Source organism: Ambystoma mexicanum, chromosome 6p (assembly GCF_040938575.1).
Source record: "Ambystoma mexicanum isolate Mex_15411 chromosome 6p, UKY_AmexF1_1, whole genome shotgun sequence".
NCBI lineage: Eukaryota > Metazoa > Chordata > Amphibia > Caudata > Ambystomatidae > Ambystoma > Ambystoma mexicanum.
In genome coordinates, this window is record NC_090935.1 from 675,332,129 (window position 1) to 675,354,743 (window position 22,615).

General features: G+C 45.5%; 1 protein-coding gene across 3 annotated transcripts in view; it reads left to right on the plus strand.

Moving 5' to 3' along the window:
- Positions 1 to 22,615, plus strand: part of ATG10 (autophagy related 10) — a 719,085-nt gene that overhangs the window by 448,720 nt on the left and 247,750 nt on the right. For all 3 annotated transcript variants that reach the window (XM_069627571.1, XM_069627572.1, XM_069627573.1), the window contains one exon: positions 2,377 to 2,474. In XM_069627571.1, coding sequence (XP_069483672.1) covers positions 2,377 to 2,474 — 98 coding nt within the window. The remainder of the gene's footprint in view (positions 1 to 2,376; positions 2,475 to 22,615) is intronic.

Sequence of the window (22,615 nt, forward strand, 5' to 3'; positions counted from 1 at the left end):
GATGCCAGCAGAACAGACTCCTCATGACAACATTACCAGAGTACAGGAAGAGGTTTTTACAACATTTGGCTACAGCAAAGGAGGACCAAAAGAAATTTGCAGATAGACTTCGAAGAAAATCACCAGAGTATCAGGTGGGAGACAAGGTTTGGTTGTCTTCTAAATACATTGCACTCAAAGGCCCACGAAAATTCCAACGTAGGTATCTGGGCCCATTCCTGGTGGAGACTATTGTCAATCCGGCAGCAGTAAGACTAAAGTTGCCATCCCACATGTGAACCCACCCAGTATTCCACGTTTCTTTGATCAAACCACTGCGTCCAGGGACCAGATTACAGTCACCACTAAAAACTCTAATCATAAAAGGTGAACCAGAATTCATATTTAAGGACATTTTTGATTCCAAGATAGTCAAAAGGAAATTGTTCTACCTGGTAGATTGGAAAGGGTTTGGTCCACAGGATAGGACTTGGGAACCTAGTTCAAACATGCACACCCCCAGACTACTTCAAAGGTTTCATCAAGACCACCCGACTAAGCCAGGACCGGGGGGTTTATCCTTGGGAGGGGTGTTGGGGGGGGGGGGGAAACTGTCATGATCCCATCAAAGAAGCACAGTTCCCATTCGGAAAAACTGGGGAAGCAAGGAACTTCACATCAGTCAGTGAGTCAATAGTGGCTTCAAGCCTGGCATTTGTCTCGTTTATAGCATTGCACCATAGGCTCACATAGCTGCCGCCACGTTCCTTGTTAACTCGCAGCACATACTACACCTGTTGCAGAGGGAGTTTCTTAAGCCCCACCTCCGCTGGAGCGCTCACTTCACGTCTTCACCGATGACAGCGGGTAACGCTACCAGCGATCTCCGAAAAGAACCTGTCAATGGAAAAAAGAGTTAAGAGATATTAGTTTCCACAGAAAATCAACAGAACGTCATTATTAATTGTAAGGACTTACTGAAACTATGTTTTTTCCAAAGCATTTCTTCAGTCAGCTGAAACGTCATTATTAATTGTAAGGACTTACTGAAACTATGTTTTTTCCAAAGCATTTCATCAGTCAGCTGATATTTTCATAGTCTCTGCGCCTTCTGTAAGAAGTTCCGCCGCAGCATCTTCCTCACTGCAGTCTTCGTTCGCAGTCGCAGTGCCTTCGTTCAAAAGTTTTCCTCAGCAGGTTCTGCATCGCCCGCAGGTATTTCATGAATAGCTTTCCGAAAATCTGCAAAACAAAGGTATTTTCGTTATTAAAAGAACCCAGCACGGCGCTGCCAACATCCCCCAACCAAAGGCTAAAATGAATCAACCTTGTTATCCCGTTCTCCCTTTCCCTAACCTATCCCATCAAAATGACTTTATTAAATTAAAGCTGTACTACTTAAAAAAAAATGTATTCATTTATTTTGGACCCTACTATCCACTCCCACCTCTAACAGCACACGAGATGCATAAAATCGCCTAATTTGCACTGCCACCTAGTGGCCAACTGGAAGAACCGCACTCCTCTTACCTTGGATCAACACATGAGGGTCTGGATCAACCAATAACCACTACCTGAGCAATGTAACATTTGCTGCCTGGACGCCTGACACAGCTACTAATAAAACTCCCTCACGGACAAATAAGGAAAAAACATGGATGCAGCTTTAAGGCGTAGTGGCCCAGAACGACACCACAGGGACCTTGCGTGCAAACCAGGAAGTACGGCCGTGACAGCGAACAACTTCTTCCATCCCTCGCCTGACTGGGCCGGTGAGCACCACACCCCCGAACAACAAACGCACGTGGGAGAAAATGGAGCACTGCAGGGGGGCACTGACACAAAACCTTATGTGAACAGACACGCGGGTACAAACATGAGCCTGCGGGGTGCCTGAGGGCAGATCCCCCACAGGTAGGAGCAGCGCTGCTTTATCTACAGCACACCGTATAACTATACCCAGTTATACAAATTTACATTTTTCTTTTTTTTAAATATCTGTCCCCGGCGCCAGAATCACCTCTGCCCCCTCCAAACAGAAATCTCCAGACCCTAAGTACAGACCGATGCCAAAACACCCTGGGGATAAACACATGCATGTTCCCCCCGGCACTCGCCTTCTCCTCTGTTTGCTTCGTGCATGGTTGTCCCAGTAGTGCTCAATATAGATCGCCTAATGCTGTGGAATGCCATGTGGACGTTGTCTGTGGCTGTGTGGCCCACAGTTTAATCATGGGTGCATGCTTTTCAGAAAATGGACTACATTTAGATTACAGTGGCCAAACTTAAAATAATGACTGGCAGGAGCTTGAATGTACGGTACAGATTTTGGAGGGCTAGCATCACACTGTCAATACAAACAATAATGGGTGAATTGTATGTCCTTGTGCTTTACAGATGGACGACCCTTATCACTGGAAGAAATATGGAAGGGAGTTCATGAATTCTACAGACCTCGCCTTTTGCAAGGACCATGGGATACCATTAGTCAACAGGTTAGACAATTGTTATATTTGTAATGTATAATCCCTTCACTATATTTATCCTTGTTAACGCATTATGCTGTGTTGAATTCACTGGATGGAGCTGTATATGAAGCTGTAAATGTACAGAAGCCATTGAACAATTTAAAAAATAATGTGGATGTCTAACAAGACGCACATGTGAATAATCTATGATATAACGTGTGTATTTCAAGTACGTACAACTGACTTTTGTGAGTGAGTAGGCACACTGAAAACACTCAATCCCAGCTTCCTGGTGAAATTGATCTGCGGCGATTCGACCAAAAACATATACATAAACATTATTATGTGTATGTAAGGGTAGGGAGTTGGTGGCGTGGTGTATGATGGGTGCCATTGAGAGGGGAACCCATACAAAAAGAAAAAGATCGAATTCAGTTTGACCAAACTGCAGACTTTCAAAAGAAAGTATTTGTAGCTATCTAGAACCATTGAGAAGTGGGCCTCATTACGAGGTTGGAGATATTTCAGAGGCAAATCCTCTGAAATACCACCAAACCCAGACACCAAATTGTCTTTTTGTAAAGAATAAAAACATGGTTATCAGAACAAAATGCTATAGTTAAAGTTTCAAATTGTTATCGTTCACTGTGAACCGCTACGGTCAATAGTTTGCGAGACAAACTTGCAACAGTACTGGGTCAATATGCCAAAATTGTTAACTCATTAAATAAAAGACTCTACATTCCAGTATATTTAAAATTCTTCGTGAAGAAAAGTGTTTTAAACATCATTCTCCACTACTTCACAGTGAAGTACAGTGGCTATTACAGGAAATGTTTGATCACAAAATGTCAAACTCTGCAACGAAATAGCAAAGTTCGTTATAATTTGAAAATAATCAAATGATATCAAATTGTTTCATGACAATCTCTGGTTGGCTGAGCTTTTTAGTGTGGCAGATGTTTTCCAACACCTCAAATAAGTAAACTGCAAGATGCATGGTCCCAATGAAAACGCACACATTTCTTTGGACAAATTAAATTAATTTAAAACCAAGTTGCATCGATGGCCTGGGGGAATAGAGCATGGCTCAATGAATGTTTCAGTGGGTACAGAAGGTGTAAAAATACAACAGATGAAAGTTTTACAATTGACTGAGAAACATTTGATCATAATCAAGGAAAAATTTGTGCATCATTTTGTTATTGCTTGTTAAAATTGGATTCAAAATCCTCTTTCAGCACCTGTTGAAACATAAATAAGACAACCTTTACTTAAACTGAGAGAAGGGTTGGCTGACCTGAAGAGTAATAATAGATGTTTCTGGCTTCTAATAAAAAAAGAATACCCAATCATTTTCTGATCAGGTTATTTCCGTTTTGCTACCATTTTCCACAAGATACATGTTGCAACCTATCTTCTCACTATTAACATACAGTCAAAGTAGCAAGAAGAACAAGTTACTTACCAACTGTAACGTTCTTTCGATTGGATGTTCCTCCCACGTATTCCTCATCTTAGATATATCCTTACCTTCAGCTTTGCTACTTCGGAAATATTTTCTCTACCCACCAGAGGGCGCTCCACTCGAGGCGGCGGCGTCGACGTCATCCGTAGTATAAATGCCTCGAGTGCTCCCGTTGGCCTCAGTTCTGTTTTTTCGTATCAGAGCCCATGTATTATAAAAAAAGGTGTGCCTCTTATTGACCCAAACCTTGAAAGAATTTAGAGTTTAAACCACGTAAACTGTACTGTGGGGTAGGATGGGAGGGTCGATGAGGAATACGTGGGAGGAACATCCAATCGAAAGAACGTTACAGTTGGTAAGTAACTTGTTCTTCAAATGGATTGTGTCCTCCCACGTATTCCTCATTTTAGATAGACTCCCAAAGCAGTTTTGTATTGGAGGCGGGAGTACAGATGACTTTTTTGTCATGTACCGAATGTAGTACAGATTTGGCAAATAACCCTCCTTGAGATGTAGTTGAGTCCAAAGCATAATGTTTGATGAAAGTATGCATGGATGACCATGTGGCTGCTGCACAAATATCTTGCACAGAGACACCCCGCTTAAGTGCTCTTGAAGTTGCTATGCCCCTAGTTGAATGGGCTCTTAAGCCCTCAGGGGGATCTTTTCCAGCTAGCCTATAACACTCTGTTATGGCTAAAATTATCCATCTTGATAATGTTTGTTTGGTTACGGGTAGTCCCAATTTACAGCCTGTGTATCCCACAAATAGTTGATCACACTGACGTATCTTTGACAATCTTGAGATGTAAAAGCTTAGAGCCCTTCTGGGATCTAGCCTATGCAGTCTTTCCTCTTCCTTACATGTGTGAGGAGGAGGGTAGAACACAGGTAGAATTATTTTCTGTGACAGATGAAAGTCTGAAACTATTTTTGGCAGAAAAGATGGTTTAACTCGAAGGACAACTTTATCTTTATGAAAGATGGTGTGAGGAGGACCACTCGAAAGTGCCTGCAACTCACTTACTCTGCGGGCTGATGTCAATGCAATTAAAAGTATAGTTCTTATTGTAAGAAGCCTTAACGGACAGGAATGTAAAGCCTCAAAGGGTGCACATGTCAGAAATTTAAGTACCAAATTTAAATCCCACACAGGAACTTGAAAAGGTACTGGTGGAAAAACATTGTTTAAACCTTTTATAAATTGTATTATTAAGGGTATCTTAAAATAAGATCTTTCTTCTGATGAGTGCTTGAAGATAGATAGTGCTGCTGCATATCCTTTTATTGTCTTAACCTGGAGCCCCAGATTAGTTAAATGTAACAGAAAAGATAATACCATTGGAATATCACATTCAAAGGGATCCACATTCGTATCCCTGCACCCGTTACTGAACTTGTTCCAACGACACCAGTACAAAGATTTTGTTGCTGGCTTTCTGGCCGAAAGCAACACCTGCATAACATCATCCAGAAGGTCCCAATCCTTGTATCTCAACCTCTCAGAAGCCATGCTTGAAGGTTGAGTATGTTGACCTCTGGATGTAGAACGTGACCGCCCTCTTGCGAGAGAAGATCCTCTCTTTTTGGAATATGTATTGGAGGGCATATGGACATGTCGAGAAGGTCCGGGTACCACGTTCTCCTGGCCCAATCCGGGGCAATTAGGATCATGGTTTTCCTGAATTTTCTCAACCTCCTGATTACCCGAGGGATCACAGGGACTGGAGGGAACGCATATAGAAGAGGAAATTTCCACTCTACTACAAATGTGTCTCCTTGAGCTCCTCTCAGGGGAAATTCCCTTGTGCAGTACCGTTCGCACTTCCTGTTGACAAAGGTCGCAAACAGATCCACTTGAGGGGTTCCCCAAAGGGTGAAGATCTCTTGAAGGACTTCCTGAGCTAGTTCCCACTTGTGGGAGACTGTACTCTGCCTGCTCAAAGCGTCCGTCGCTGTGTTTTGCTCTCCTGCAAGATGAATGGCAGATAGAGAGATCCCTTCTTGTATTGCCCAGAACCAGAGCTGCATTGCCTCTCTGCACAGTGGCAGTGACCCTACTCCTCCTCTCTTGTTGAGGTAGTACATGGCCACTGTGTTGTCCATCATTATCAGGACATTCTTTCCCCGTACAGAGGGCAGGAAGGCCTTCGGAGCTACTCTGATCGCCCTCAGCTCTAATAGGTTGATGTGTAGTCAGGACTCCGATGGAGACCAACGACCGCTGATTGTCAGATCGTTGGTGTGGGCTCCCCACCCCGTGAGTTAGGCGTCCGTCACTACAGTGATCTGCGGCCATGGCTGCCAAAAAGATTGTCCCTTGTGGATGTGTTCTTTGCAAGCCCACCATTGTAGGTCCTGAGCTACTCTGGTTGGAACTTGTAAAAGATCCGTCGTTTCCCCTGAAAATTGGGACCATTGAGTCCTGAGGGCCCATTGAAGGGATCTCATCGTCAATATGGCCTCTGGCACCAGAAAAATGCAGGATGCCATGAGGCCGAGCAACCTGAGAAAATCGAAGGCCGGTAGATACTGGGCATTCTGGAATTTTATCACCATCTGCAGAATGTGGTGAGCTCTCTCTTCGGGAGGCGAGGCTTTGCCCGAACGAGTATCCAAGACTGCTCCTATAAACTGGAGCTTCTGTAATGGTATCATGTTTGACTTTTTTAAATTCAGAGAAAACCCTAGTTTGTGAGGGAAGTGGCAAGTCTTGGATAGATGATCCTGGACTTGTTCAGGAGAACGTGCCCTGATCATCCAATCATCCAAATAGGGGTAGACATGAATCCCCCCTCTTCTGAGACTCGCTGCCACTACCGCCATCAACTTTGTGAAAACTCTTGGGGCGGAGGTCAACCCGAAAGGCAGAACTCAAAACTGATAATGAGAGTTGCCAATCGCGAACCTCAGGTACTTTCTGTGCTTGAGATGGATTGGCACATGAAAGTAAGCATCCTAAAGGTCCAATGATACCAACCAGTCTTGAAGTTGGATAGCCTGAAGGATCTGAGAAAGAGTGACCATCTTGAACTTGTCCTTCCTGAGGAACTTGTTCAAATTTCTCAAGTCCAAGATGGGTCTCAATCCTACGTCCTTCTTTGGAATGAGGAAATATGGGGAATACCAACCCTTATTCCTCTGCGCTAAAGGTACATGTTCTATTGCACCTTTCTGTAGCAGGGTTAAAACTTCCTGCAACAGGAGCGGGTCTGGATTTTTGGTAGAGTTGTATTCCGGTGGGTGATTCTGAGGTTTCTTTAGAAAGGGAAGGCAGTAACCTTGGGATACTGTTTCCAGTGCCCAAGCATCTGAAGTAATGCCTCGCCATTCTTTCAGATTCTGTGAGATCCTGCCTCCCACTGGGGTCTTGTGAGTCAAAACCTCAGAGTAGTTTTGCGGCAGCTCCAGCAGCGGCTGAAGGGACAGATGCTGCTGGGGCAGATCTAGCGCCTCTTCCTCGCCCCCGAGGAAATTTTCTGTGCGCTCTTTGATTGGCCTGTCCCCTTCCTCTCCCAAATTAGGAGTAAAAACGAAAGGGACGACCCCTCGAGGAAGATGAGCCTGTGTAGGGGCGTTGTTGAGGTTGTCGTATAGTGGCACTAAGTGACTTTGCCGCTGCCTTGGAGGTCTGCAGCTTCTCCAAACTTTCATCCACCTTGCTGCCAAACAACCTCGAGCCATCAAATGGCATGTTAAGGAGTCTGGATTGAACATCTGGTGCGAAACCTGACTTCCTTAGCCATGCAAATCTTCGTAGAACTACGCTAGATGCCATGGACCTGCTGATACTGTCAGCAGTGTCCAAACCTGCTTGAAGGCATTCTCCCGAAGCCTCCTTACCATCCTTAATTATGGATAGGAAACCATCACGTTCCTCTCCTTCCGGGATGTGTTGAGCTGCCACTGACATGCAGTCCCACAGAGTATAATTAAATCTTGCCAGTGTACAAGATACATTGGTAGACTTTAGAGCCATGCTCCCTGATGTAAAGACGTTTTTCGACCAAGTATCTATTTTCTTGTCATCCCTATCAGGGGGAATAGTAGGGCATGCAGCATTTTTTGTTGATGTGGCCGCCTGAACTACCAAGCTCTCAGTAGAAGGATGTTTGCTCAAGTACTCTGGGTCAGAGTTACAAGGTCTGTATTTTGCCACATATTTTTTATTCACTGCTGGACTAGATTCCGGTCTTTCCCAAGCAGCATTTACTCTCTTTGCAGGGCAATATGAAAGGGAAGTATGGGGTCTGGTTGAGGTCCTCCTGACAAAATATCTGTCATATCATCATCCTGGTATACAGGTGCATTACTACCCCATCCCATAAACTCTGTTACTTTATTCATAAGTTTTCTGTAACCCAGATCATCATGTTCTGCTGGATCTGGTCTCTTAAATTCATATTCAGGAGAGGTGTCTATCCACTTGCAGACTGTAAACATTCGTACAAATTCTGCATTTTTGATTGAGGATTGATTAACTCCTCTGGGACATCTCTTGTCCCATATTTTACACCTGCCGATGTAACCTCAGGTTCATTTGTCCATATTCTTCATTTTCTGATGACATTTCCCCATATACAGAAGACATAGGGCCTCATTACGACCCAGGCGGTCCGGAAATAACGGTGGCGGTAAACCCGCCGCCACCGTTGTTTCCGGACCGCCTGAGTCCGACCCCTGCAGGCGGGAGGTGATGTTCCCGCCAGGTCTGACGTGGCGGGTTTAACACCTCCCGCATGCAGGCGGACGAGGAAACACCGGCAGCATTACGAGATGCTGCCGGTGTTTCCATGATCCCCATTTCCATCGAGTCCCGTAGGACTCAATGGGAATGGGGATTTACACCATTCCGCCTCTGTGATTCCTGGAAAACCTGGGTTGTAATGCCCTGGTAATTCCGGGAATCACGGAGGCGGAATGGTAATACGAGTCCGGCGTTAAGCAGGCGGTTTTACCGCCTCAGTTAACGCCGGACTCGTAATGAGGCCCATAGTGTGGAAAAAGTCACGTCTGTTTTCAGTGTGAAATAACTTCTCAGGAATATGTTTCAACCCTATATTTGGTGTTGACGTCGACAGAAACGTCGATGGCGTCAAAGTCGTAGCCGTTACCTTCGAAGTTGTCGAGGTATTCTTCAATGTTTTCGAAGGCACTATAAATGGTGTTGAAGGAATCTTTGGAACACTCGACGCCGTCGAAGAAGTCTTCGAGGTCATCGATAAAACACTCGGCGTGCCTTTTTTCTGTTGGGTCGTCGACCCTTTATACTCGATAGCCTTCGACAGAGGCTTCGAAGATGTTTTTGTCGAAGTCTTTAATGATTAATCGACGTTGAAAGTCTTTTTCTTAGAGTCTGTCTTTTTAGGTGTCTGGGACGAGTCCCTAGAAGACACCCTCGACAATTTTTTGTCGGACTTTCTAGTTTTAGACCTTCCTATGTCACTTTTGTGAGTAGAGGCATGACCTTCAACAGACATTTTTGATGGGGTCTGGGCCGCGTTCTCAAAAATTTTCATCATAGACTCTCTAAATGCTTCCCACTATTTAGGGGAGTCGTGTTTAGATGGACAAGTAATAACTTCCTCTGAAGTTGAGGAAGAAGAGGAAGAGGGAAATCGGTGTCGTCTCTTTTTCGCCTTCTTAGACGAAGAAGAAGAGGACTTCCTTGATCTACTTCTCGATCGTGATTTTTTATGGCGTTTCGCCGAAGATTCAGCCGAATCTTTACTCCCCCTCGAAGAAAACTTTGAGGATTCCTCCCCCACGGCACGTTTACCTCGTCTTTCTTTCAAGGCCTTATGGGTCATGGATTGGCACGAAACGCAGTCGTCGATCCGATGATCGGACCCGAGACACCAGAGGCAGTTACGGTGAGGGTCGGTTATCGACATCTTCCTTCTGCACTTTAGACACTTCTTAAACCCCGTTTTCGGAGTTGATGGATTTGAGGAGGACGACATTATTCAATTAACTGAAGCACTGTTTTTATACAACCGAAGCGAAGCTAACGGAAAAACGGAACTGAGGCTAACGGGTGCGCTCGAGGCATTTATACTACGGATGACATCGACACTCGACGGATGCCGTCGAGAGACATCGACTCCGCCGCCTCGAGTGGAGCGCCCTCTGGTGGATAGAGAAAAAATTTCCGAAGCAGCAAAGCTGAAGGTACGGATATATCTAAGATGAGGAATAAGTGGGAGGACACAATCCATTCGAAGTTACATTTGTTCGGGTTGGACTTGGACCTGCAAGTAGCTCTTTACAATGTGAAGCTAAACGTACAGTGTTTATGGGCTATTTGTGATCAGGAGAGATTGGGGCCATTATGTGCTCTGAGCATGCCACCATTTTTCGACCTACAGTGTGTGCACCCTGCATCACAATCACTCTACCATTCTTCTCTCCAATTTTGAAACCTTTCATCCTTGCTCTGTTATTCTCGGTCTCCACACCCACAACGCACTCTGAACTCCCTTCAGACATGCTCACCTTAGTCACACTCTGCTTATGCCCTGTTTTGGGGAAAATAAACACCCACAAAAAGAGAAGAAGCAGTGTGAGAACTGTGCACTGAGAACTTTCTGCATGTGCTTAGCATCTGTGAGGAGCTTGAGGTTAAAGGCTGTTTGGCTAGCCGTACTTCTCTCCCTGCACATAGAAGTGAACGAGGAATAAAGCAGCATGGACGATTGGAAAGTGATATAAAAACACAGAAGCTCACGACGGCCGTAATACACGCAGAATACCAGGTGATTGCCACGCTGCCTGAAGAGAGAGCATTTAAACTGCGTGTTGCTTTCCTGAATGCTGCTAATTTGAAATCAAACATATAACTGTGTGTATACTTACTTGTGATGATTAGCAAATTGACTGGTGCAATTTTATGGCAACTGTTGCACTGTATAAAACAGCCATAATAGATCATAACTCCTGAATTAGACTGTGCTTCTTGTACAGCAGGAGGTTGATGCAACATGTCTACAGGAAACCCACCTGGTCAAGGTGTATCAAAGCAGGCTCACATTGCATCATTTTCCTCGGAAATTCCATTGTTGCCCTAAGGTCTATATACATACAGGTTATAGGGGAGTGGGAATCGAGTCTTCCTTAAATCAGAATTCTCATGCACTGACCAGAGGCTGGCACAGAATTATTCACAATGCACTAAATGAACTATATGTTCTAACTTCTCCCCAGATGGAATTCTTGAGGGACTTTTCCTATGATCTCCGAAATCCAAACTAAAAAGCTGTTCATTGGGCGAGAGCGTAATCTGGCAAACTAGAACCACATCTGACAGCATCATCTGGTATGACTGCCTCACCTAGAAATTCAAGACGAGGATGCAATATACTGCTAATAGCCTCACTTGGTACTGGGGACTGTCTGCTATAGAAAAATTCGCATTGGCAAAGCCAACAGATGTGGCTTCTGCATAGTTATTAGATGGTTCTTTGCCAGGCACTGTCTCAGAAAGCACAGAGCTAGGCTTGCAAATCCCAGGGGACTCTGTTTTGGGCGGGGAGGGGGCAGGCAGAAGGTGGGAATGGCCATAGGGACAAGCATGCTATGAGTGGTGAATGGGTGGGTAAATAATCGTGCACCTCCAACAGGCGGTGCTCTTCCTCACGTCTCACCTCTCTACTGTCTCCACTGGGTTATAGGCAGCACATTTAGCGACACCTAATAGACAAAACATTTTAGTGTACCCTTAGGGAGACCAGGTACAAAAATTGCAAGCTGCCTCCAGGGTCGGACTGGGCCATAAAATTGTCTCGGGCACCAATTAAAAGTGGCCCACAGTTGCAAATGGCAGTTCATTCATTTTAGTGTTAACTGTCAAAATACAATTGTTTCCATGTAAACTGCCTTTGTTGCGGTGTGCTCCTGATGGGGTAGAACGAATATGAAAATGGCGAACCCATGTATGTTGACTTTAATCTAAACGCTTTAATTCCTTTTCCTTTATCTTTTTATTTTTGGATATAAGTGTTTTGTAAAGCAATACATACATGGCATCTTGCAGCCAGTTTACAGTGCTAGCCAACCTTGCCGACTGTATCAAGGTGGAAGGTTACAAATTAGTCAGCTAACATGACTGGCTGATCTGCCAATCGGTTATTAATTTCAGCACTCTAGGGAGTGACTAGCTGAGTGTTCTGCCTGTCTGGTGGGGCACAGAGGACGTGTACCAGATGGGAACTGTTATACGGCAAAAGCTCCTTCTTTGGTTCCCTTGACTCCAAAAACGTACACGTTAGCAGTCCATATATGTCCTACATACATATCAATTACTTTTAATGGTCCGAAAATATTTACAAGCTATTGTTTGCACTCATGAAAATGAATGAATACACATAGTCAAAAGTCTTCTGTGTGTCATGGAGAACGGAAGGCTTTATTGGTTTTCTACATAGAAGAACACCCAAATCAAGATTGCACAGTGGAATGTTTGCAAAATGGAAAGCATGTTACTGCTGATTTATTCATTTTAACGCTTACAAAAAATGTGATGCGGGTTTCAAGTTGAGAGACTCAGTAGTTAAAGTTAACTGCATTGTTCTTAGAGATTAACGTTTTCATCGGCACTCAACTTTGTCAGTATTAACTCAACTTTCCATACCACGGTTTTGGCCACTGTGATGAATCACAGTTATTTGCCCCTTGTCCCTGTGAGGCTAGAGAGGTGAGCCTGCTCCGCAAAACTCAAGACACGTAGGACTTCACCGGGAGAGACTCCCCCTTTGGGGACAAGGACTCCCGTTCCTGTGTGGAACTCTCTACACCAACGAATGTCTTTGCATGTATGGGATCCTGATAAGCCTCAGAATGTGGCATCCTTATCTTTGGCTGAAGGCAATGCAGGACTCATTTTAATGGCACCAGAAAAGGAAGATGTCTCTTTAATGCGAAACGGATATACAACTTTGCCAAGGAGGAATAGAAAGAAGGAGAAGCCTGATGCGCAGTGGAAGCCCCCTGACATCATTACTCTTACTGGAAGTGTAGCAGAGGTTAGTCGTGGAGCCTGCAACTTCTGGAGAGGGAGAGAGAACGCGAGGGCAAGACGCCGGAGAACCGACGCATGCAGAAATGAGAAGAGTCTTGCGTCTACCGAGAGACGAGCACACAACCCGGGTAGTGGCGTGACCACAAGCTGGCGTGGTGGGCAGGACACCCCAGGAACAATGCAGAGACCGCCCGTACAGGAAGCAAGGGTTGCTTCACACCAGAAGCAATAGTACTAGGCCAGAGTCTGATGGGGATCCGAGAAGATTCCCTCCTCCTTTCTCCACCTTTTTTTGTACCCTACATGCCACATGCTTCCTACGTTCCTGCTGCACGGATTCTCAACAAAATATTCCCAAAACAGTTCTCCATAGGGGACACGATGGGCATCAATGTTTACCAAGAAATTCCCACTTAAATGTTAAGTGTCATGGAGATAATGTATCAATGTTTATGACTTTGTAGATTCCAAGTTGATCCATGAGCAAAGGGCAGAAGCTCAGTTAATGCCTGTGTGTGAATAGCTGCAGAAGAAAAGTGATGTGTCTTTGATTTGGTCTTTGCATTGATAAAAAGAGACAATGGGCCTCATTATGGGTCCGGCGGTGTCCGTGCCGGTGCTACAGGCAGATTGCTGCCGGACCCATAAATATTTACCGGTGCCTGACATCCCAGTGCCACTGGGAGATCACAACCCCTGCGGCCCTGAAAGTCAGATGCCGGTAAAATGTAAGTCCCCATTCCCATAGAGTTCCAAAGGACTCAGAAGTACCGGCACCCTTGCTAACAGTGCTGGTTCTTCCGTGACCGGTCTGCCTACGGTGGCCGCTGTGCCCGGCAGGGTCAGACCTGCCAGGCATGGCGGCTCCAGCATGCAGACCTGTAATATGCCGGTCCGGAAACAATGGTGCTGGTAAGCTTACTGGTACGTTGTTTCCTGACCGGCAGGGTCATAGTGAGGCATACTGTTTTAGGAGGTTTAGTAAAGCATGTTGTGTGTGAGTTTTATATGGTGTATTTGTATTTAATTTGCTACCAAGTGCTGGCATGGCACTCTCCATTGAGAAGTATAATTTCCCTATGTTTCCCTTTTATGTTCCAACTCTTGGAGCATTGATCACCAAATTTCCAAGACTTAAAATGTAACCCGAATATTGTTTGACATGTGACTTAGGACTTGTAATCGTGGGGAACAGTTACCTAAAAACTCAGAAGAAATACAGTTTCCAATCAGGAATCCCACTATAATACAATTTGTTCCAAGTTTTAAACTTGCACTGGACAACACAGGTCCAAACATGCCTACACCTTCTCAGAGATGCCAGTGAATTTATCCTCAGAAAAATATAATTAGTTGAAAATCAGTTTCAGACATTCACTGCCTAATCTATCATCGTAAGCTGCTATAGCAGCATCCAAGAAAGCATTTTCCCCTTAACTTTCTGAAATCATTATACAGGTTGTTCACCACAAAAGTCAAATTATGTTATTGGTCCATAATCATGTTTTGGCATCACAGTCTGCCAAGTTTGGAAGCTTTCCTATACCACACACCTTATTGAATCAGAGGGGCGGTTGACCCTTCCCAGAAGCCACTCTGCAGCCTCTTTCAAGAATTCCAGGTCATACGAAGTACCCTAGTTTGTGACACCTATAGGCAAAGACACGCTGGTTCACCGTAATCTTTATTCAACGATCATGATACCACACCAGCAGAGTTCCAGCCAGAGGCAGCAGCGCTAGCAGAATGAAGGTGGGCTAAGAAGAGAAGTTGTGTGACAATTTACTGTGGTTAGTTGGAGAAACCCCCCATCCTTTTAAATGGGGTAACCGAGTAGATCCTGCTGCTAACCAGTGTGCCTCCCAGAGATTAGATGGAGCGGTATTCCCTGGGCTTAACCTCCCCTCAGAGTCGCAGTATTGCTTCTATACATATGGACATGCTTTTGCCTGAAAGGTTAGTCCGGTGCTACGGGTCCCAGCATGTCCCAGAAAAGAACAGAAACATGTAGAGCAAATTGCGGATCAATAAGACTAGATTAAACCGATACCATCTAGTTGTAGCTAACTGATCTATAAATAACCGATAGACATTATATAGATATAGGATTTACAGCACTTTATATATGTTTTTATGTAAATGGTGTATTTTTTAAAAGGTTTTTATCCTAATGTATGTAATATGAAATTATATCATTGTGTTATGAACTATAGCAATTTAACAGTAATTTAATAAAATGTGTTTTTTTACCTATAAGGAGTTACAATTTAATGATACTTGAACCCAAAAAAAATGTGTTTGCTCCAGAACGACATCCAAAACCACTGCAATAGAGACCAGTAGGAGTCCTACCTCCTCTTCCCTTGAACAATTTCATGGCCACTGGGTTAAATTTCTTAATTTTTTTAAAATGGACCCGTACACAGAGGCATCGCTTTCTGCCCTACTTTAAATGGGGGGCCTTTTGATCTTTTCGGATCTGCAATCATTTTGTATGTCTCTTTCACCTGTGGACGATGTTACACCTCTTTCTTTCAGATGTGCCATATTTCTTGTAAGTGCATCCTGGCTGCTACTAGTGCAGATATTTTATAAGTGGCAAAAAAGGTAAAAAACAACTTGAACCATGTGACAGGTTATCATAAACAAATTCTGGTAGAAGTATCAACTGAGCCCAATCGAGAACTGCATTATGAAGCATCGCAAACATTGCTTCATCAACTGGTTGACGGTCTGACTATCGGCCTGTGGATGGTAGCTCGTACGTTTATCTGTAACTCATAGATTTATCCACGGAGATTTGTAATGCTCTGCTCAAAGCAGTCCAAAGTTTTTAAACAAATTGTGCACCTATATCAGCTAGTACGGCTCCAGGCAATCCAGGTAGTGTGACCACTTCTTGGATAAATACGTTGGGCTAATGCAGCTGCATCTGGAGGTTTCCCCAATTTTATATTCTAAGCTAATTTTGGAAGGGAATCTATCACAGCTAAAATGACTGTCATTCTCTCTGAGAACGGTTCTTTGTTGTGTTGTGCTTTCTATATACTCCATCTTCCCTACCTGCATGAATGATTTCATGAGGGTTCTGAGTGTGGAATACTATGTATGTCGCCTGTTAAGTGTTCTATGCATGACAGTTGGAGAGGGGCAGGCTGAGTGAGGGTGTACCGGTGGATGCCCCTTCCTACTGTGTATCTTGTGTTACTGCCAGCACTGATCAATGGGGCGGCTCTTGCCAGGTCTGAGATCCGGCATTAGATATCTGGCAGGATCTCAGACCCGGCCTGCCACTGCCCTGACAAGGCTTCACTGAGGCCCCAGCTTTGCCAAGAGAAGCTGGGGCCAGTGCTCTAACCTGCTCCATCGTTTCCTGTGCCGTCATTCGCGAGTTTGTGTTCTATTTGCCTAGCCTGTTTTCTTTCTTCTGGCCTGAAAGGGAACTATGGGAATTAATGGGGTATGACTATCACTAGGGTGGGGGCCATCACTGTTAAAAGTAGGCTTTCTACCTGCTGGGCACACTATTGTTTGCCAAATGTGCATCTTATACATTCATAGAAAAAAAAAGTCATTTCCAAACTCAGAAACTCGGCTTAAACTTCCATTTACTAGTTTTCTTTGAAATGTGTTTCTTTTTTAGTCGGACACCACACACATGCCCTGTCAGTTTTGTGCCCTATCCTTTGTGTTTTATCAGAGTTTATATATATAAAGATGTTATATGCTTGTCAAACTGATTAATCAGAAATAAATGTTCCTGTTGTGCTGACAGCAGTTATTAGGAAATTAAACTGTGGGTTCGGGGTGGCAGCTTTTGATTTTCACTACAGGGGCAGACATACCCCCACCTCCGCCCTGAATAAAAGCAAGCAACCAACCCAATCCCTGCTCTGGCCAAACACATTTTATAGCACTTGTTTTTTTTTATAAGGAATTGCTAAAAAGTCATACAATTAACAAGTAGTTTTTAATATGTAACATCTCAGCAACAGTATCTCCACCTGCTGAGCTACCCTGGTAACCTTCTACTGCGTTTCTATGGATCCCTTAATGTGCTCACAATCACTGCATTACCAATAGTATTTTCGGTGCACCACTGCCATGGAAGTGTTTTGAAGTGGAATTGATGTGCAGAAGTGGCATAAACAAATGGGCCTATTTTAAAACTATTATTTTGATCCTTTCCTTTCAGTAGAGTTAAAATGCCAACTCTGCCCCCTCGGAACTACGCCCACACTCTGGCCCTTGTGCGATCCCCCTTAAAAAATATTTTCCATTTCCACCATTGGTTACTGCTGGGGCATGGCTTTCTTGTTACCCGCAATAAGCGAATAAAGAGGTTTCCTGTTGTACCTGTGATTTATGGACTTCATGATGCCAAACGGGCAGTCTTAACATTGGCGACAAGGGAACCTATAACGTGCTGAGCTCCCTGCACGGTGCTGGAAGGGCATTTAGTGGCATCCACGTCACGGAGCACAACCAAGCTCTGCACTGTCTGTACTTGCGTGGAGCTACGTGGAGTTGCCGAGGTAAGCGAAGCACGGCAACCAAACATGATGCCGGGTGCACAATTACTTTGCTAGTGCGGGGTCAAGTCCTAAAAATTAAAGTGGGGGTACTCATCAGCAAACGCAATGGGGTATGACGTCGCCAGAAATTAGCATATTAAGGTGAAATATGCACATTTCATTGAATTGACTTTGCACCCAGATTGCACAGGACGAATGGCATTTGCCTTTCATAAAATCAACCCACACACAAATCCAAGAGAGGATATTTTCTTGTAATGCTGTTTTTGAAAATATTAAAATTTGTGCATGTTTTAAACTCCAAGAACCAATAGCAATGTTTTCCTTGGAACTTGCAGTACTGCAATAGGACATTTCAGCTTTAGTTCTTAATTTTTCATCATGTTATATAGTGCAATGATCAAGTGTCTGGCCTGCAAACCCGTTCGAGCTCTGAGGTTGGCTTTAATTTATAAATTCAAAGAGGATATTCAATGTTTCTCATTTTAGTTGGGGGGGACTGAGTCCACCCTCTGAAAATAGTGGGTGGACTGCGTCCCCCTGCGTGTACCCTCGACTTGAGCCCTGGCACACTAGCTGAAAACATTGCAATATGCAGTGTTCGAGGCTGTGTTGTTAATGGGACTCGGCTATGTACAGCAGCATCTTTGGTCATCTGAAGTCCTTTGATCAGAAGCTCTGGGCCTGGCTGCCAAATGATGACATCAGCTTACAACGGAAGATGCTTGCAGCGACCAACGCAGCTGCGTGAGGGGAGGCTGAATGGCCCCACGTCCCTTTCCCATCCACAGAAAGCGTTTGGTTAACGGAATGGGACCACTGCGTGCTTGGAGATGCCAGTGGAGCACGTCGGCAATGCTAGCGGGGGCATGGCCATGCCCGCAGTTGGTCCAAGGGGAACAGTTACTTGTGACGAGATGGGCAGGTCCTATTTTTCACTGCCTTGCTGCCTCCATAGAAGTAGTGCTTCACTGCAGTTGGAACAGAGGAGTAACCGAGGGAGAGGGCGGGGTACTGGCAGTAGATATCAGAGGTGATCCGATGTTTCTTTCCCGCGATATTACAGTACTTGAGGACATATTTTATACTGAGTTGGGCGGTATCCCGGTGGTAAATCCACCTCAATACCACTGAATTACTGTTACCACCACTTGGTCTGGCGGAATTGCCGCCGGATTACAAATGGTGGTGGCGGTGTATATACCCATTTAATTTGAGTCCATTGGTCTCAATGGGGCTTTTTTTGGTGCAATTACCACCGATTCTGCCAATTTTTCGGCGACTTGGAGGGTTTACCTCCAGGATTTTCCTGGAGGCAAATCCTCCACTTCAGGCCCAAACTCGTAATTTGGTGTAGTGGCAAAGTTGGCTGTAACATAGTTACCGCCAACTTTACCACTTACCGCCAAACTCGTAACAAGGCCGAATGTGTGACATATTAAGATCTTGTAGGATTTAGGTACAAGAAAGGGCATGCATTTCCTGTAACTGCCTTCAGAATGGGGTCGCCTTGGTGCCTTGTTTGACTACTATGTTACAGGCATTGACTTGAACTCTTGCCTTGGGGGGAGCGGTTTTTCTTGGGCATTGCCAACTGCATGATTCAAAATGTCTATTTTGGTGGAAACTTCACTAATGGTTTGCCACAGCTTAATTGGGCCTCATTACAAGTCTGGCGGTAACCCGCCGGTCTGTAACACCGTTTGCACCGTTGCTAACGGTGGTGGTGCTTCCGTGACAACTCTGCTTTGCAGGGCCTTTGCGCCCAGCAGGTCAGGCCTGCTGGGTGCACAGGGCCAGGAAAGCAGAGTTGTAGTCTGACGGTCCGGAATGGGTACAAGTACGTTGCTCCCGACACCCTTTTTTCCGGACCGGCAGATTCGTAATGAGGTCCATTGTCATGTGAGGCCCACCCTGTGTTAACATGTGCAAAGTGAATGTCAGGGCCTCTGTTTAGAGTTAATGGTTTTGTGCTGACAGCGTTTTGAGCAATGGGGCTTGAGTAATGTACCATTTTAAGAGATGTGTTTATTTGTTTAACATTTCTGTGATTGGAAATACGGACCTTGTAGGTCAAATTGATTATGCTTACTGTTACCTATGTCCATTATGCTGGATTAATTGCAGTGGGTTGGTGGGACTGTGTTATTGGTTATAAGTATGGTATTCATGTGACTGACCTTTTATTTACTGAGTTTGTGACCTAGCGAACCATGGACCCAGGGTGGGAGTGGCATCTGTGTATTAATGGTATACGTAGTTTGCTAGCTAGTGTTGAGATGTATTATTTGGTTGCCACCTTCTTGATACTTTTTGGGGTGCATCTGATGTTAAATACTGTATTGTGTTTCACCTGCTTCTGAAGGGTTTCCGCCTGGTGACTTGGGATACGGGGTGGATGTATCTTGCTGTGCTGATAGGTTAAGCTACAGTGTGCCCTTTTGTTGAGTTAATTTAGATGTCCCTGCTGCAAGTGACTGGCACTCTTGCGGGGCCAAACAGTTTGTAGGTGTCGTTGTATAGTGTGTGGGTGTGCATCACCTGTCTCCGGGGGAGTTGTGCCTGGGTCACCTTAGGGCTGTATATTTGCTGTGCCTATATAGTGATCTATGGTGGCTCCTTTGGTGACTAAATTGAGGCATCCCCGCTGCATCTTGTGCGAAAATATTTGATTGGTTGTAGTTACTGTTGTATGTGTTGTGACTTGCTGTCTGTTTGGGTGGTGACTGGGAAGTAAGTTGTTGCTCCTTGAACAACCTAGTGGATCGATGAGTTGGGAAGGGTTATCCTTATATTTGGCTGGATTGTGGCCTCCCCTCTTGTCGGTTTTATAGTTGCTTTAGTGTGAGGGGGTGGGAGCGCAGGATGTGGAATGTGTCCCTGGATCGTGTGGGGCTTCAGCTCTGCTGATTCGTGAGGACGTTCTGAGAGTCGCAGTTGGCTGTTGCTTGACATTCATCATGAAGTGCCCTTCCTCCTGAAGTTGGCAAACCCCTCCTTGGGTTGCGGCATGAGTGGGCCACAAACTTGTGGAGGTAGTCTAGGGAACTGCGTGGTTCATGTGGAGGGGTTAACTTGGCTTCACTGTTGGCTGTTGTTCGTGGGGTTTGGTTTCAATACACAACTCTACCTCTTGCTTTTGTGGGTCCATTTTAAGTGTATTTCTCTTTCAGAGGTTTCATGAAGGGGGAAGTGGGAAGGAGGAGTTTTGGGTTATGCTTTCTGCAACTAAGTCAATAAAGATTTTTCCTTTTGTACCTGTGGGTCCTGGACGTCTAACCAGACAGTCAACCGTGACATACTGCCCCAAGAAAATCCACTGACATTTTTTTGCCACAGAATATTGGGTGTGGTGAGTGGACACAGTTCTCCTATCAGGGCCTTCATCGAGCTTTTGGCCCTAGCACATGTTACACAATAAGCAAAGTTATCAGTCATTTTGTGTTCCCAACCCAACAACCAAAAGCTTCTGGTCAGCAAGTCAATGGTCTTCCTGGGGCCAGGATAACACTTTAAGTGGTCTAACAAGACCAATACTTTAAAGCTGCTATTTTGAAGCTGCCGCTGGAAGAACAATTTTAAGTTTCCTTAATAAGATGTCTTCCATGTTCTCCAGCATGGGGTCTGGCATGGATTCACATGCTCATGAATATTCCCAGTCATCAGGCAGGGAATCATCGGTAAAGAAAAAATCAGTTTCAGTTTGATTTCTGAACTGTCTTTCTACTAATAACCAATCACTGGTATCTGGGTCATACTGCCCCCAGCCAATGACTGCCCTCTACCTAAGCCCTTCCTCCAGCAGCCATCTTCAGATTTTTACCGCACGTTCAAGTGTTGGGAGTCTTCGTGCTGTAGCTCTCGAGCTTTTACTGCGTATTGCGTTTTTTCAAAGAGTTTCCTCTTATTTCTTTGGTCAATTCGAGCCTCAAGCTCCACCGATTCTACTTCCGATCAACGGGGACAGGTTTCAGAATTTTCCACGCCCTCAAGGGCGGATTTTCATCGAATTACACTTCTTGGAGGAATCCGGAAGACCTTTGAGGCCTACCCCGATTCGGACATGGCCCAGGACAAGGGAGATTCGACACCTACTGGATCCAACCTGTTCAGGAACTGCCCAGGATGTGGATTACAGAATGTATTCAAGGAGGATGAGCACTCCCGGTGCCTCTACTGCCTTCACGCCGACAAGTTGCACGGTGAGAAGGACTGTGCGTTCTGTAAGAACATGTCTGCCCGGACAATGAAGGACCGTCGTACCCGGCTCACCAACTGGCTGGAGGGGAAAAGCCCAGCAGCAGGTGAGAAGAAGAAGTCCGAGCGGTCTTCTAAGACCTTTGAGGGCGCTCCGGCGACGGGGGCCCAACAAAAGGCAAAGCACCGTGAGTCCTCGGGCACCGGGAGCGCCGTTGGTTCGGGCTCCTCGGCTGCCAGGCAAAGCGCGATGTCACTGACACCATCATCCACATGCCGACGCTCTGGCTTGGGGAAAAGGAAGTCAGAGAACCCGGGTAAGCTTCAGGAGAAGCCCGGTCGATCCCGATGGAGAAAACCAAGGGGGGGCGAGGCGGTGACCCCCCCTAAGGTGAAGGCCTCAGACGCACCCAAGGTCGTGAAGGCCCTGATTCACCCGGCGAAGGCCTCGATTGAAGGAGTCGTGGCGGCCCTGGCAAAGCCTGTGGAGGCTACCCCAGTGGAGACGACCTCCGGGACTAGAGTTTTCTTGCCACCCCGGAGGGAATCATCTTTTCAGCCTATCGAGAAGACCCCTGTGAAACCCAGGGACGAGAAAGAGGGGGGGCACGGTAGCCATAACGGACACAGATACCACCTCCAAGGATGAGCTGGAAGGCGTCAAAGCTATCCTGGACAAGAGGTTTGAGGCCTACGGAAGGGATCCCGATGAGGCGGACGTGGAGAGCAATGGTGGAGCCGATGAGGAGCCGCGGGCCGTGGAGGAAACGGAGGACCCCACGCCCGAGCCGCTGCTCCCGTCGCAACCGATGCCTATGCCACAAGATAATTCGGGACGATCCAGCGGCGCCTGGACTGCCGGGGGGGCCACCGAGCAAGCAGAGCCTTACCCAGCCTCCTCCTCCTTTCCAGCCTTCACCTCCATCCCCTCCACCGAGGGATGAGACGGGAA